Here is a 16,802-nt window from a genome sequence, read left to right on the forward strand (position 1 = left end):
TGGTGGTTGGAATATAGTAGGTACTCAATAAATATTTGTTGTCTGAATTATTTTGATTTCACGTAAAGGTATCTCTTAGTAGTGAGTTACTCATTGTTAGAGTAAGTTTACTGAGGGATATGCAGATTCTTTGAAAATCATCTTTCAAGAAAAAGATTTCAAATGAGGCCCATTTTCACTTGAGAGTCACTAAATGACCTTTAAATGTTTTTTTAATCAACCATTAAATATTGAGATCAGCTTTGGGTAAAGCAATGTGCTAGGAGGTGGAGAGGAATACACTGCTAAGGTTCAAGGAGCTTATCGTGTAGTTGGTACAAAAGAAACACAGGCAACAGCTAATGAGACAGTGGCCGAATAGGATTAAACCCTGGCGGAGTGGTTCCAGCCACAGGCACACCAGGACAGGGGTGGGAGAGGCAGGAGGGGGACCACAGAGAAGCCACCCGAGGTGGGTAGTTGAAGAGGAGAAAAAAAGTCAGCCTGGAGGTTTGTATACTGAGTGACCCGCCAGCATGCAGGACGCGCAGCGAACACCTAACAAATCCTTTCCGAATAAAGAAAGGGAAACATCCCTTGGGCTGCTCGGTCTTGCTGTCATTTAGATGCAACAATCTTAAGATGCTTTGCTCCTTATTGCCTTTACTCAGGAGTGGGTTAGAAACAAATGAGTCTTGTACCCTCAGAGATGAAACAGTATCCTTTTTGCTTTCTTCTGATTTTCTTCTGTACGAAGTTTTTTACTGTCTCTGCCTAGGGCCATGCCATGCGTTAAGCACCGCGATTTGACCTTGATTATTTTATCATTGGCTGAGACTCCTAGTGACAAGTGTGAAAGCTAGCGTTTGCAAGGATCCTACATGCTTCAACTGTGTTTCCTATAGTAATTTAAGTAACTAGAGATAAAGGATCATAGATTTATAGCATTTTGCAGCTGGGATGGACCTTGTAGTTCATTTCGGCCAATGCTTCGTTTAAGAAAAAAGAAACTTAAGGCTCGGGGGAAGCTGAGATTTGCCCAAGTCACGCATTGAGTAAATGGCAGGTCAGGGCCCAGAGCTCCCTGTCTTCTGACCCAGTCCTTTACCCACAACAGGTAACAAGCCTTAAGGCGTTTCCTTTGTCCCCTCGATCCTGTTGGCCGAGCTGCCTAGGCTCTCCATCAGGTCTGGTAGGAGACCCTGTCCTCTGGGTCCACTTCTAGGAGACATTTGTCCCCATCCTCCCAACTTCTGGGTGTGGCCTCCCTGGCATCAGCTTTCAGGAAGCTTCAGGTGAATGGGTGTTTTCATTTCTTTCTTTCTTTCTGTTTTTTTTTTTTTTTTTTTTTTTGCCACTCTAAGAGTAGCCTGGAGGCTACTGCAGAGGCAAAAAGATGATTTGAGCCGTCCCTCTTTTCTAACTTTTCTGAAACTGGAATGAATTTTCTTCTTCTTCTTCTTACTTTTCCGCTGTACATAGTTTTAACTAATGACGTCAACAGGCCCTACAGGCTGGGTGATTTCAAAGGGCTTTATCCCTTATGAAGCAGGCATAAAACCCAGTACAAGAGCAACCGCCCCATGTAACACTATACACTGGATTAAGAAGACATCAGCTGCTAGAACTTTTCTTGATTCTTCTAGAAAAACAATCAGTGGGGACGGCTTCATAAAAATCTTCCCTGAAACCATATTGTGATTTCAAAGTAGTAAACCCATGGCCAAAAAAAGGGATGTCATCACGCTAAATTACTAGGTAGTAGGCGTTTATGTTCTGCAAACGAGGGCTCAGTGAGGCTCTGGGGATTCCCACCCATTTTTAGGGACCATATCCCCCATCACCTAGGGATACTGTATGACTGATAACTCCAAAAGGAGACAGACTTGGGAGCAGCACAGTATTGGACAATATTTTGGAACTGTGATTTCTTTTTTCCTGCCTGTATTTTCTCCATGCCATTCCTCTGAATGTTTGAAGAGTGATATGATGATTTTTCTCTAGGAACTAGAACGTGGGAAAGTGGGTAGGGTTGGCTGGCTGAGCAAGTAATGACCCATCTGGGCAGAGGGCAGTCTTTTACCCATCAGAAGGTAGGTCGCTATTCTCAGGCATAAGAATAAACCCTTAAGTGATAAGATGTCAGTCACAAACATCACTTAGATCCAGCAGTAACCCTTGAAACACACTTAAAATTCAATCTAGCAGGTGACCTTTAGCTGTTGGGCTTTTTGATGCCATTTGTCTTCAGGGTCGATAGTGACATTTCCAATCTCTCTGGTGTTCTGAATAGACGTCTTGTCAGTTACTCTGACGGGGTAGGAGATCTAAGGGGGTAAAACATATACAGCACGTTAACTGGATCCATTTTAGTCTTATGGCCATGGGGCTCGAGTCTGTAATCTAGGAAGAGGTCCTGCAGGGTTACATTTTATTTATAGTTCATTTCAAGGATTCATCTCAGTCCTTAGGTATCTGGATTATTCCCAAGGAAAATGGGAATAAACAATGTTTTCTCTTGCAGGGATGATGTGAGAATTGGTGTTTTGAGGTCAAACTACTAATTATTGGGTTGGCCAAAAAATTGGTTCCGTAAGATTATGGGAAAAACCCGAATGAATTTTTTGGCCAACCCAATACTTTAAATGCTCAATACACACTCAGGGGACCTGATTTTAGAACAGTTATCTGAGCCGGATGCTGCAACTAATGTTTAAGTATGCCAGACAAATTATGAAATAACACTATACCCCAAGATGATGATAAGAACAACAAAAATAACTAATATACATTGAATGCTCATGATAGCTGTCCTAAGCACTTCGTATACATTAGTTAATTCTCACAACAGTCTTACCAGGTATGTACCTTTTATTATCCCCTTTTTGCAAATGACAAAACTGAGGAACAGAGAGGTTAAGTAACTTGTCCAGAATCAACAGCTAGCAAGCAGAGGAGCCAGGCAGTCTAACTCCAGAGACTGTACATTTAGCGATTTTGCTAAGTTAACTCACTTATTGGAAATATCATCTCTGACTTGCAGAATTTGTAGTTTTGACACCCCATAAATTGGAATGATGTAGGTTAGTGGTGCTCAACTTTAGACAGATATTAGAATAACCTAGGAAGCTTTTAAAAATTAATGTTCTGGTCCCATCCCAGATCAATTAAATCAGAAGCTCTGGGAGTGGCCCCAGATATAAGTCTCATACTTTAAAAGCTCCCCAGGTGGATCACCTGAAGACAGGTTTGGGAGCCAGTGATGAAGGCAGCTGTGTGGGATTTCGATCCTCAAATTATTGATGGATTTAGGTTCCCAAATTATGGAGGCTCTCATTAGCTACCTGTTTTAAGTCAAGGAATTAGATTGTCTTCTGTGCTATACGGAATTCTAGCCACCAGGTAGCATTTCAGAAACAAACTTAAAGTTCTGCGATAGTAATGTTGGCAAAGATTCTGGCGGTAATTATCCCATACACCCTCTATCAACAACGTCTACCCAGTACACCTGGTAGACGTTCCTCCCCTCACTGCCTAATCACTTGCCCCTTCTCCAGGCAGGAGTTATCTGCTTGTCACTATTCGTATAGGTTTAAAGATCTTGACGGAGAAAGAAGGAACAAGGTGGCTTGTGAACAGTTCCTTTCTGTGGGAGACCTGGTCCTTTCAAACACTCCCTGGAGTAAAATGTTAGACCTTTGAATCTCTGTTGTATCAGTGATAAACATTATTTTCCATCCTCCAGAAACCTAAATGCTATAAGGCTCTTCCTTATAAGAGCAGTGATAGGTCTGTCTGTAATTTCTATCCCTCTGCCCTTTGAAATAACGTAGAATAAGTCAATCCCTCGTCGGAAAACAGCCCTAAACTGGTAGAACCTAAGATGCCTTCCCCAAGCCTTCTCTTATATAGAAGACTTCTCAAGATGTCTTTGTCATTCCTCCTGGGAAAGATTATTCATATGGGGTCCTGTGGCCACCCTGCTTTGTCACCTGCAAGATGCTGGTCTCCCCATTTCTAAACTGATGTCCTTAATTTTAAAATTTAGATTCAGGATTTGATACTTGTTTTGTTAAATTTCCCCTGGTGGACTGTGTGGTGTGAGAAGTAGCAAGGTGGAACGCTGGAAAGAGCATGGGGTTTAGAATCTGTTATGGCTGCGTTTAAATTCTCCCTCTGCTGCTGACTTTTTATGCAGACTAGTATTCAATGCAGAAAGAGGCAAAAATACTTGTTAAATATTAACTAGTAAGCAGGCATTTGACAGTGAAGATAACCTCATTCCTTACCACTCAAGGTGGCTTCTCTGACACAAGAAAGACTATTTGTTCCTTTTGTTTTGGATGTAACCCCCTCTCTCCCTGAATGCCTCCCTATCACAACTGCCCTACTAATATATACAAATAAGGGAAATAGTGTGAAAGTTTCAGTACTTAAAGGATCTGAAAATGGGAAAAAATGAAAATATAACTCTTTACATGTTTGAATTCTCACCGCTAATACAAGGTACAAAATGTACTGTTGGATCATGGCAATTTTGAAATGACAAACGGAAGTAATGAACAGGTTTCGAGTGATTACCTACTCTGCAAATGGAAAACTTCACAATGCTGTGGAACAGTTTAACTTGTGCTGAGATGGAAAGTTTGGAGTTGTAAATGCTATAAATGCCCAAGGTCAGGAACCACTTCTCATGTTTCCATCTCAGTCCCTCACTGGTTCCAGAAACATGGGTTGACAGTAAAAGTATTAGATTTCACAGCTTCTGTCATCATTTGCTCAAAGGCTTAAGTCCCTTTTACTGCCATGGCGCTAAACAGATACACAACTCATTTAAAAGAAAACTCAACTCCATCCTGGAGGAGAAATGAAGGTCGGGGCAGGAAAAAAAATCTAAATAGGCTGCCTAAGCAGGCGAGGAAACCATCCTTTTTCAAACCTCAAACACGCAATGTCTTGGACAAGGCTGGAGCCTGGGAGAAGTTGGGTTTATTCCTAGATCTGCCACTAGGGGGTCTGATTCCGGCTTTTGTAAAGGGGACTTAGTTAATTTGGTTTTTCACTGGTGATATTAATTGTTTGATTAACAACGATGGGATCCCTTATGGAGCTCTGATAAAAATTTTACCAATGAAAAATACATTGTCCTACGCTTCCTTCCCCAGAGAACATAGGATGTATAATATTTCCATCCACAGGCTGTTTTGGTAGAACTTGGTGTCTGAATCACTCCACTGAGTCTCTGAGTGAGTAAAACATACTTCTACATTATCTCTTTGAAAGTGGAATGGGACACAACCTCTGCTAGCTATTTATTTTTTTTCCTTGGTGAACCATTCTATTAATACCAATCAAATCGAGAAAATGATCAAATGAAATTGCATTTTGAGCATCATAAGCTGTGTAATGTCTATTCTGTTAAATTGGGGCCATAATTGCTTCTCCACTGAAAAGATACAACAAAGACAGCAATCATGGCATGTCATTATCCCAGACTAGAAAACCGGCCTTTCCTTGGAGGACTTCAAAGGCTTGTGGTTCTCGAATTGCATTTGCTGCTATTGTCGGAGCGCAGGCAATCTTGATTAGGTGTTTACACTGAGGTAAGGCGCAGAGCAGAGCGCCTGAGTGCCTGGGTCTAGAGCCATTAAAAAATTGTACATTATGTCCCTGGCTTTGAAGTGAGGGTTTATATGTAGGAGAGCAACTCAGACTGAGTACAGCTGAGCTAGATTGGGCAGCTACTTCTCTCTCAAAGAAACTCATCAGGTTCTTGGAGAATCAGCGCCACAAAAAAAGTTGATGCTTTTCCAAGAGCTGTATGTGAATCACTGTGTATCCGCAGAGACACACACTGAAACATGTTTAAATAGAATATCACTGTGTGGTCCTGCAGTCGCGGGAGGTTCGGGTCCTTTTTTCCCCTCTATTGTTTTCTGTTAATAACCTTGTGTTTAGATGTCCTGGGGAGTCTCGCATTAATTTATTAGGTTCCTTGTTGTTCTCATTCCTTGATGGTGTTAACAACGAGCGTATATCCCAGTTAAAATAGGCCAGAGAGTCCTAATTTTCTAAATGTGGCATTTGCTTGCCATCATTCCAACACAGCTGTTATTGAATCCCTCTCTTTGGGGCGTAATCAGCGGACTCAGTTGATGTTTCTTTGTTAACTTGGCTCATGAGTGATCTGCAGTTTTAACTGTACTATTTCTAATACACTTTGCTCTGTGTCAGTCTGCACCTGCTAAGATCAATGGTACTGCCCCCTGTATTGACAAACGGCCAGCAGAAGAGGTGGAGGCATGGCAACCCAGAGAGCCTGCCACGGTCAGGCTCCAACACGGGGATTTAGGACAGCTGTTTGAATTATCTGGGGATTTGTATTAATTATTCAGCTATTTAGAGACAAAACACCTGAAACCTGAAATGTTTTGGCTCTGCCTGGCCACCTTCTCCATCCTGTAGAACGCTTCGTAATGTATCAGTATTTAGCACGTACGGGCTCGGGAAGAAATGGATGACACTGACACCTCCGGATCTATTATTTTTACGTTCATTTTCCAGATAAGATACTTGAGCTTTTAGCAACCCCAAACTAATTATGCCAGTCCCCTACTTTAAAATCCTTTGATGCTTTCACATTGCCCTTGCCTTTAAGGTTTATAAGGCCCTACATCCTCTACTCTTCAGCCTCCCCTCCCTGCTCTCTTTAGACTGTACTTTTTCAGGTCTGCTGTTGGGCCACATGCTCTGGGTCCACACACACAGGGCCATTCTTTGACTGGAAAGTCCCCTTTACCTCACTTATTCTGACCAATCCCATTCGCTGTTCTAGCCTTGGCTGAAATATAGTTAGCCTTCCCCGATACCCCGGAGGAGGTTATAACAGATGCACCTGAGCTCACGGCCTTAGTGCTCTGTCCTTTCCCTTGTGTGACAAGTTTCACCCTGGTCATTCTGTTTGTCTCGCCTCTAGATGTTAAGTCCCATGAGGGCAGGAAAAGTAGGGACTCCGTGCTGGACTGTTCGGCCCCAGAGGCGCTACTCCCATGAGCTACGTGGTGGTTCTGGATGTGCCTGGTGCATATGTGCTCAATAAATGTTACTGAGTGAGAAGATCAATCTACATTGCTCACTGGACGCTCCGTTTACATCAGAACAATCTAATCTAGCGTTTATCTGGCTAGATCTGTGGTTTATATTAAAGTCTGGAGGCTGTCAGCAAAACAAGGTGGAAGCTAGGATCCCATCTCTGTTCTTTCCCTCGCTGGCTCGGCCCCAGGCCCAGTGGCCCTTCAGCACTTCAGCCCTCGGCATTTGCTGTTCCCTTTTCCAAGGAAGCCCTTTCTTCAAATATTTGCCTGGCAGTTTCTCCCACCTCCTCTGTGATCTGTTTACAGTTGTAACCCCGCTCCCAGCATCCCCTCTCCCTCTGCTGCGCTTCATTTCTCTCCTCACCATTACATCACCTACTAGTACGCTGATGACCTGTTCCGTCTATTGTCTGTCTCCTCCTAATAGAAAGTTAGCCCCACAAAGGCTGGGATTTTTGTCTGCTTTGTTCACGGATGTATTCCAAGTACTTAGGACAATGCCTGACACCTAATAAGCTCTTAATAATTATATGCAAAGGAACGAAGCACTCAGCTGTTTTCAAGAACGCGAACGAGATTTTTAGGAATGTGTCTGAACTTCCCGTTAACACAACTCAGAATATTGTAGGTGTGACCTCTGGTTGGTCACAGGATGCAAACTGCTCCATTACTAAAATCCTTCAGTGATTCCATGTCATGTAGAGGAAAGGCCTAACTCTCCAGCACAGTAGGCTAAAACTTGAGCATGTATCAGAATCAGTTAGAGGGCTTGTTGAAACACAGAGGTGAAGGCGTCACCCCAGAGTTTCTGACTCAGGAGATCTGGGCTGGGGCCCGAGAATTTTCATTTCTAATGAGTTACCAGGCGGTTCTGATGCTGCTGGTCCGGAGACCACATCCTGAGAGCCCCCGCTTTAAAATGACACACAGGGGCCTACATGAAAGGCCCATGCCCATTTCTCTAGCCTAAATACGCACACGCCCATCCTCATGACCTAGTCATGCACGACACGGAAGTTCTCCTTAACTAACTTGCTAGATTAAGTAACGCTCTCCAGTCCTTTCTTAAGATAGTGGGCCAAATGCTCATGGCTGGTCAGCTACTCTGTGGTATGCCTTGGTATGTCTATTTCCACTAGTTGAGTTATATATTTACCAAGAGTCTTTTATGAGTGTTCTCAAACCTGTCTATTCCTATTGTACGTGTTGTTAAAATTATGAACTTTCTTTTTAAAAGTTAGATCATCTGGAGAAATCTGAGTGTGAATAGAGAGTTGTTTCCATGAAAAAATAAGTTAAATAATTTAGAATGACCCAATAAAGCAAATGGAAAGATAACTGGGGAGGGGTGTCTGTGAAAGACTAGGGGAAGAGTCACAAAAATCTAGAAAGATTATGATCTTAGCTCGTTTCTAAACACTTTTTAAGTTTTTACGTTGCTTTCAAGAAATCGGGGGCTTCCCTGGTGGCACAGTGGTTGAGAGTCCGCCTGCCGATGCAGGGGACACGGGTTCGTGCCCCGGTCTGGGAAGATCCCACATGCCGCGGAGCGGCTGGGCCCGTAAGCCATGGCCGCTGAGCCTGCGCATCCGGAGCCTGTGCTCCGCAACGGGAGAGGCCACGACAGTGAGAGGCCCGCGTACTGCAAAAAAAGACAAAGAAATCGGAAGTGAACACCATAGATGTTTCAAACTGACGTGAGAACGATAATACAAATCTGTAGTCCATTGAATATACACTGACAGGAAGGCCCAGCCCCTCAGTAAAAGGTTGGTGAATTAATGCGTATTTATATACTTTAAGTGAAAGTAAAGTACTTAAGGTCGTCGTTTGCCACATCTGCTTTAACCACTTTACTTGATTAACTGACCAACTGCCAGGTCATGACCGGCACCAAAGTGCTTCCCCCTGTACCCACAGGTCTCTACTTAAACAGTGTCCTTTCTCACCCTCATGCCATCCCATATGCTCTCTCTGCCTGTGGTAACTTTGCTGTCCACCTCCACCTGTTACTTTCTACTTCCCCCTAAAGAATCAGTTCAATGACTGCCTCTTCCGTGAAGCCCTCTCTGACTTCCCCCGACAGACTTGGGTACTTCTTCTTCTGGGTTCCTTTGGGGCCAGACATGTATCCAGGACAGCAGTTATCACTTGGTTCTGACTGTTTACATGTCTGCTTCCCACTTGGCCAGAAGCTCCTGAAGAGCATATACACTGACAGCAGTTTATAAAATGACCACAGGATCGTAGCATCTGGGGGAATTTGGTAGAGAGGCAAAGGATGGTTCCCATCACCATAGCTCTCGACTTTACTGCACAACAGTGCACTATGGCCTGGGTTAGAGAGCACAGAATTATCAGGTTCTCCAGGCACATTTTGGACACCTATCCTTAGACAGGATTAATTCTGTTCAAGTTCTGGTTTTTGAAAGGGCGTGCTTCAGTTATGGGGAAAGTTTTCTTTCCATGGATCCCTCCTCAGTGATGTCGAATTAGTGAAGTGTCACTCCACAGATCAGATAAATAAGTGCCGAATAGTGCGTACAAGAAAGATGCCTTAAGAAACTTCTTGTACTGAAAAACCATAAAGTTCAGTTTAAATTATGCTGTCATAAGTAAGTGTTCTTGTTGTGGTTGCACAGGGCAAAATAAAAAACAAAAGGTCAATCAATGAACATACCCAGAGTACCTACTCTGTAGAAGCATATTTTTAATGAGTATAATATGAGATATGGGACTCAAAAACACCATCAGACTAGAGGAATTCTATAAAAAAGAATTCTGTGTTTCTAACCAAACATAATTAGAAAAAGATGATCATAATTTAAATAAAGGTAAAGTTTAATTTTATAGACAACCAAAAGTTTCACAAACCATGAAATTTAAAACCATGGAAAAGGAGAGTGTCACATCACTTCGATATTAATCTTATCCAATGGGAGGCTAAATTCAAATCAAATGTTCAATAATAAATATATTTATACAGGGCTATATGATTATGCAAAGTGTTCACATACAGCATCTTATTTGGGCATCTCAATAATCCTGGGTCTGTAGAAGAAGGCAAACATTTGTAACCTCACTCTGATGGGGAAAAACAAAGCTCAGCAAGGTTTTTTTGTATTTACCAAAGGTAATCATTGGCTCTAGTAATAATGGGGCTCAAATCTGGTCTTTCAATGCCAAATTCCATTATTTAAGTCAAGAGCACAAGCTCGCTAGTCTTTTTTATTTTTTCATTTTGAAAGTGGTAAAATTCTGAACCCCCCCAAAACTATTTAAAAATCACATTCCTTCATAAAAGATGTAAAAAGTGCTTACTGTATGCCAGGCTCTCGGAGTTCAGAGATGAGCCTTTAGGAGCTCAGAGTCATGTAAAGACGTACAGACACATACAGTAAATAGTGCAGTGTGGTGTTACGGATTCTACGGTGGATGTTCAAGGATGAGGGAGGAACTCAGAGAGTCTTCATAAAGATAGGGGATTTTGAGTTGAATCTCAGAAGGAGGCTGAGATTTTCCCAAGCAAACAAGACAGGGAAAAGTAATCCATCAGCCTGGACAGAGGCCCAGGGGAAATACTGGGTTCTGGGAGCTGTGAGTTCCCAGAGTACGACTGGAGCATAGGATACAAGGGAGGAGTGACAAAGGATGAGGCTAAAATGCCAGGAAGGAGCCAGGTCACAAAGGGCCTCGAGTACCACTCTGAGAGTCAGAATTTTATCTTGAAATCAACAGGGACTCTCATTAAGCAGGAGATTGATATCAGATTTGTATCTAAGAAGAACATTTGTGAAGGCAGTGGAGAAGGTAGATTTGAAAGAGTTATGATGTGAAATTGCACTTCAAAGTGTCAAATATTCATATGTTCCTTATCACCAAGTGTAAATATTTGAAATACAACTGAGACCAAAGGCAACTATTAAAGAAATATTGCCAACAAGTTGGGTACAAGGCTGTAGGGTCCTATAATCCATGGGGCAGTGTTTGATTGACTGGGGACCCTCAGGAGACAGCATGGTGAGTGTGAGGTGTGTCCACCCCCGTTGTGTACAGTCTTTTGGGAGTCACATCATAGAATGGGCTGCAAGAGCCTACAGATGTTATTCTTTTGACAACACTTTGTTCTTATTCTATCTGCAGTCACGTCCCTTTCATTTTGAGACACTGTAGCCTGAAAAAAAAAAAAAGCTGTTTAGGAGAACCTATTCCCGGGGTGGATTCCTTTCTCGTGGCTTAAGGAATGACCAGTGGTAATAACAGCTTCCCTTCACTGAGTTTCTGCCACGTGTCAGGAGCTTTGTATAAGCTCTTCCAGTAGCCCTCCAAGGCAGAAATGGACCCCATACAATAGAAGAAGATAAGGTTTGAAGAGTCACTTGCTCAAATATCTAGTTGGTGGTACCACCTAGTACACGGAAAAGCCAGCATTTAACCCATGATAGTCTGACTCCCAAACCAGTGTTCTGTTTCAATTTCATCTCTTCTCCCACTATATTGTGTTGCCCCCTAGGAGAGAATGCTGCTTCCAAGGCTGAGGTCCCAGAGCTTACACAGTCTTTTCTTTTTCGTCCATTCACGTTTCAACTCGAATGATATCTCCTCAGAGAGCCCTTCCCCAAGTACCTCGCTAAACATCCCAGTTACACACTGCTCATTACTTTATTAAAGAAAGTTGATTCAGTATCCTTTGAGATGTTTATCCCTTCCTGAAGTTGTTACATGTTTCCTGTCACCTGACTGGATGTAAGTCCCTTGCAGGCCGGGCTCTGCATGTCTTGTTTTCTGTTACATCCCTAGCACTGAGAAGAGTACCTAGCACACACTGAAGCTCAATAAATGCTTGTTGGCTGAGTTACCTGCTGCCTCAGCAACAGTCTCAAAGATGTGCTGATGCTCAGAATGGGTAGTGGATTCTATACAGGACTTTACATTGTTTAGAAGGCCATAGCTAATTGAATAACCTTTCTATATGCACACTGCAAAGTATCTGTAATTTCTTTAAGAAATTTCAAGGAAAAAAACAGAATAACATGTATGAAGCTTACTGCTCCTTTCTGAGCCTGTACTAAATTTCTCCTTCATCAGCCTTCAAAGTCACATTAGAATCAAGATAGAAAGGTAGCTCAGGACTTCCCTGGTGGCGCAGTGGATAAGAATCTGCCTGCCAATGCAGGGGACACAGGTTCGAGCCCTGGTCCAGGAAGATCCCACGTGCCGTGGAGCAACTAAGCCCATGTGCCACAACTACTGAGCCTGTGCACCTAGAGCCACGAACCACAACTATTGAGACCACGTGCCACAACTACTGAAGCCCGCATGCCTAGAGCCCATACTCCGCAACAAGAGAAGCCACCACAATGAGAAGCCCGCGCACCGCAATGAAGAGTTGCCCACGCTCACCACAACTAGAGAAAGACTGCACGCAGCAACGAAGGCCCAAACGCAGCCAAAAACAACAACAAAAAAAGGTAGCTCATTGTTGAAGAGACAATTTCCTTTAATGGTAGATCATAAATTGACTCAAATTCTACTGAGTTTCAGACAAATACTTATGGTTATGAAACAAATCATAAATAAAAGTAAGCACTGAATATTCACCAGCGAAGTTATTGGCTGACTGTGATACTTAGGTGCCGTCTAGCATGTGTTGGTTTCTACATCAGTTCCTTGCCTCACACATCATGTGACGAAGATCTTGCAATGTATTCAAACGTGATTTTTCCAGTGCATTTTAATGTGAGATTAACAGATCTGTGAAAAATGGTGAAATGATTGTGGAGAAATTGAATTTAAAAATTAGTGGTTCTACTCTGAGCCATTATTTTCAAGCAAAAGTGCAATTCAGGTGACCCTGAGCAATCAGGGGGGTGTAAAGTTACCAGGGTTCCTACAAAACACTGTATATTCTAAACACATAGGCATGGTTCAAAAATAAGAGATATGGGAAGGTATAAAGTGAAAAGTTTTGCTCCCACCCTACTCCCCCTCCAGCCTCTTACAATTAACCACCTATGTATCTTTTCTCACTTTTTTTTTTTTTTTTTTTTTTTTTTTTTGCGGTACACGGGCCTCTCACTGTTGGGGCCTCTCCCGTTGCAGAGCACAGGCTCCGGAGGTGCAGGCTCAGCGGCCATGGCTCACGGGCCTAGCCGCTCCGCGGCATGTGGAATCTTCCCAGACCGGGGCACAAACCTGTGTCCCCTGCATCAGCAGGTGGACTCTCAACCACTGCGCCACCAGGGAAGCCCTACTAGAGCCATCTTACAGAAAAAACAGAACAAACCTTTTGGCCAATCCAATAGTTCCCTGTGCTATACAGTAGGACCTTGTTGTTTATTTTATATATAGTAGTTGGTATCTGCTAATCCTAAACTCCTAATTTATCCCTCTCCCACCCCCTTTCCCCTTTGGTAACCATAAGTTTGTTTGCTGTGTCTGTGAGTCTGTTTCCGTAAATAAGTTCATTTGTGTCACATTTTAGATTTCACATATAAGTGATATCATATGGTATTTGTCTTTCTCTTTCTGGCTTACTTCACTTAGTATGATAATCTCTAGTTGCATCATGTTGCTGCAAATGTGGCATTATTTTGTTCTTTTTTATGGCTGAGCAGTATTTCATTGTATATATGTATTACCTCTTCCTTATCCATTCATCTGTCGATGAAGATTGTTTCCATGTCTTGGCTATTGTGAATAGTGCTGCTGTGAAAGTAGGGGTGCATGTATCTTTTTGAATTATAGTTTTGTCTGGATATATGCCCAGGAGTGGGATTGCTGGAACATATGGTAATTCTGTTTTAGTTTTCTGAGGAACCTCCATACTGTTTTCCACAGTGGCTGCACCAACTTACATTCCCACCAAAAGTGTAGGAGGGTTCCCTTTTCTCCACACTCTCTCTAGCATTTGCTATTTGTAGACTTTTTAGTGATGGCCATTCTGACCAGGGTGAGGTGGTACCTCACTGCAGTTTTTTTTTTTTTTTTTTTTTTTTTGCGGTACGCGGGCCTCTCACTGTTGTGGCCTCTCCCGTTGCGGAGCACAGGCTCTGGATGCGCAGGCTCAGCAGCCATGGCTCACGGGCCCAGCCACTCTGCAGCATGTGGGATCTTCCCGGACCGGGGCACGAACCCGTGTCCCCTACATCGGCAGGTGGACTCTCAACCACTGGGCCACCAGGGAAGCCCCTGTATACACTTTTATACAACTTTAGCTTCTCTTTTAGTAATAATAAATCCTGATAGGTTGTCCATCCATAATGGTTCATGAAGAACATCTCTCTTTTTTTTTAATAGCTACAGTGTACTCTGTTATATGAATATACTATAATTTATTACACATTCCCCAAATGATAGACATCTGGGTACTTTCTAATCTTTTGCTATTAGAAATGAGGACGAAATGAATGATTTTGTTCAAGGGTTATTTCAAAACTGCACACATATAACTTGGATACATTCCTGGGAGTGGAAGATGTTGGGTCAATTTAAAAAATAATAATTACTAACATGTATATAGTGCTCGCTATAAGCCAGGCATTGATTTAAGCACTCTCCATATGTTAACTCATTTAATCTTCTTAATAATCCTTTGAGGAAGGTACTAGTATTATCTCCATTTTAAAGATGAGGTTACTGAGGCACAGAGAGGTTAAGCAACCAAGGTCAGATGGCTAGCAGGTGTCAGTGTCAACCAACCTGGCTTGAAAGCCTATACTCTTGGCCATTATGCTTTGCTTTCTCAAGGAGTGTATGTAGTATTTGTATTTTAAGTAGATATTAACAGATTGTCCCCCATACTAGTTAATCCAATTTATTCTCTCATCAGCTTGACTATACTTTTTTGCCCAGAGGTAAACTGGGCAAAAACTGGGAATTTTGTTGGTTTAATTATAGATGAAAAATGGAATCCCAATGTAGTATTAATTTGGATTTCTCTTATAATGACCAAAGTTGGATATCTTTTCGTATGTTTAATAGCCATATGTATTAACTTTTCTGTGAATTATCTATTCATATCTTTTGTGAATTTTTATATTGGGATATTGGTCTTTTTCTTATTGATTTCTAGGAGCTCTTTATATATTAGAGCTATTAGTGTTTGGGCTGTGATATGAATTAGAAATATTTTTTCTAGTTCTTTATATTTTGGCTTTCTTATGCCTTTTTTCTTGCAGAAGCTTTTGATATTTATGTATAGTTGACCCTCAAACAAAGTGGGGGTTAGGGGCACTGACCCTCCACGCAGTTGAAAATCTATGTATAACTTTACAGTCAGCCCTCCATACCTGTAGTTCTGTATTTGTGAATTCAACCAACTAAAGATCGTGTAGTATGTATTTTTTAAATAATCCACAAATAAGTGGACCTGTACAGATCAAACCCATGTTGTCCAAGGGTCAACTGTAGTCAAATCTATCAGTCTTTTGTAGATTTTGGACCTCAAATCGGGTCCTACCTTTATCAAATCACAATATCAGATCATATATTCTCACACTAATTTGGTTCTATTTCTAGACTTTCTATTCTGTTCTTCTATTTTTCTGTTTATGCATTAAATATTACCCTACTATTTAATTACTGAGGCTTAAAATATACTCTGTTATCTAGTGGGGCTAGATTCTCTCATGACTCTTAATTTCCAGAGCTTGCTTTATCATTCTTTTTTTTAAAATTTATTTTATTTATTTTTGGCTGCATTGGGTCTTCATTTCTGTACGTGGGCTTTCTCTAGTTGCAGCGAGCGGGGGTTACTCTTCCTTGTGGTGTGCGGGTTTCTCATTGCAGTGGCTTCTCTTGTTGTAGAGCACGGGCTCTAGGCAAGTGGGCTTCAGTAGTTGTGGCATGTGGGCTCAGCAGTTGTGGCATGTGGGCTCAGTAGTTGTGGCATGCAGGCTCAGTAGTTGTGACTCACGGGCTCTAGAGCCCAGGCTTAGTAGTTGTGGCATATGGGCTTAGTTGCTCCGCAGCATGTGGGATCTTCCCGGACCAGGGCTCAAACCCATGTCCCCTGCATTAGCAGGCAGATTCTTAACCACTGCACCACCAGGGAAATCCCTGCTTTATTATTCTTGCCTGTTTTTTTTAATGTGAACTTTTCAAGTTTTTTTTTTTTTAAAAGGTTCACATTTTTTACCGGGATGTTGTGAACTTCTTAGACTTTCAAATCTTCCCAAATACAATACACTGCTTAAGACCCTGTCTGATTCAACTGGGCATGGAGGCTTGCAACAAAATGATATATTAAAAAGCTGGGTTTTCTTGGCCATGTAATGGTAATTGACATTTATTCATTTATTGAACAACAGAGGTCATTTATCCTTTCAGTATTTCTAGTTTTAAGGTATTTGTCATCTCTTTCAAAGAAATGAGTCGGGGAAAACAGACTTTCAAATATGAAAACCTTCCAGGTGGATGCTGCTTAATATAAAACAGCCTCCAAACCTGCCACCCCAACTTCTTACCTCCCACACCCCAAACCAACACAATAATCCGATCAGCCATTGCAAACATCAAGGGTCAATGGGTGCTGACTTACACAGTTGTTCCTGTGGGTTTCTGAAAAACCCTTTATGTTCTTTCTGTGTGGTCCAAGCACCAACAGCCTTGGCATCACCTGGGAGCTTGATAGAAATGCAGACTCTTGAGTCTCACCCCAGATTTACTGGATCAAAATCCGTATTTTAACGAGATCCTCAGGGCGTTCATGAGTATCTTAAAGTTTGA

At 42.1% G+C, this 16,802-nt stretch overlaps 1 protein-coding gene across 5 annotated transcripts in view; it reads right to left on the minus strand.

Moving 5' to 3' along the window:
* Positions 1-16,802, minus strand: part of JHY (junctional cadherin complex regulator) — a gene marked incomplete at both ends in the record, with an annotated part of 63,893 nt that overhangs the window by 29,059 nt on the left and 18,032 nt on the right. For 4 of the 5 annotated variants that reach the window (XM_082844666.1, XM_082844667.1, XM_082844665.1 and 1 more), the window contains one exon: positions 2,193-2,306. The exons of the other annotated variant lie outside the window; for it this stretch is intronic. In XM_082844666.1, the coding sequence (XP_082700792.1) occupies positions 2,193-2,306 (114 nt within the window). The remainder of the gene's footprint in view (positions 1-2,192; positions 2,307-16,802) is intronic. 5 annotated transcript variants of the gene reach the window in all.

The sequence above is a fragment of the Leucopleurus acutus genome, assembly GCF_964270905.1.
Source record: "Leucopleurus acutus genome assembly, chromosome: 8".
NCBI lineage: Eukaryota > Metazoa > Chordata > Mammalia > Artiodactyla > Delphinidae > Leucopleurus > Leucopleurus acutus.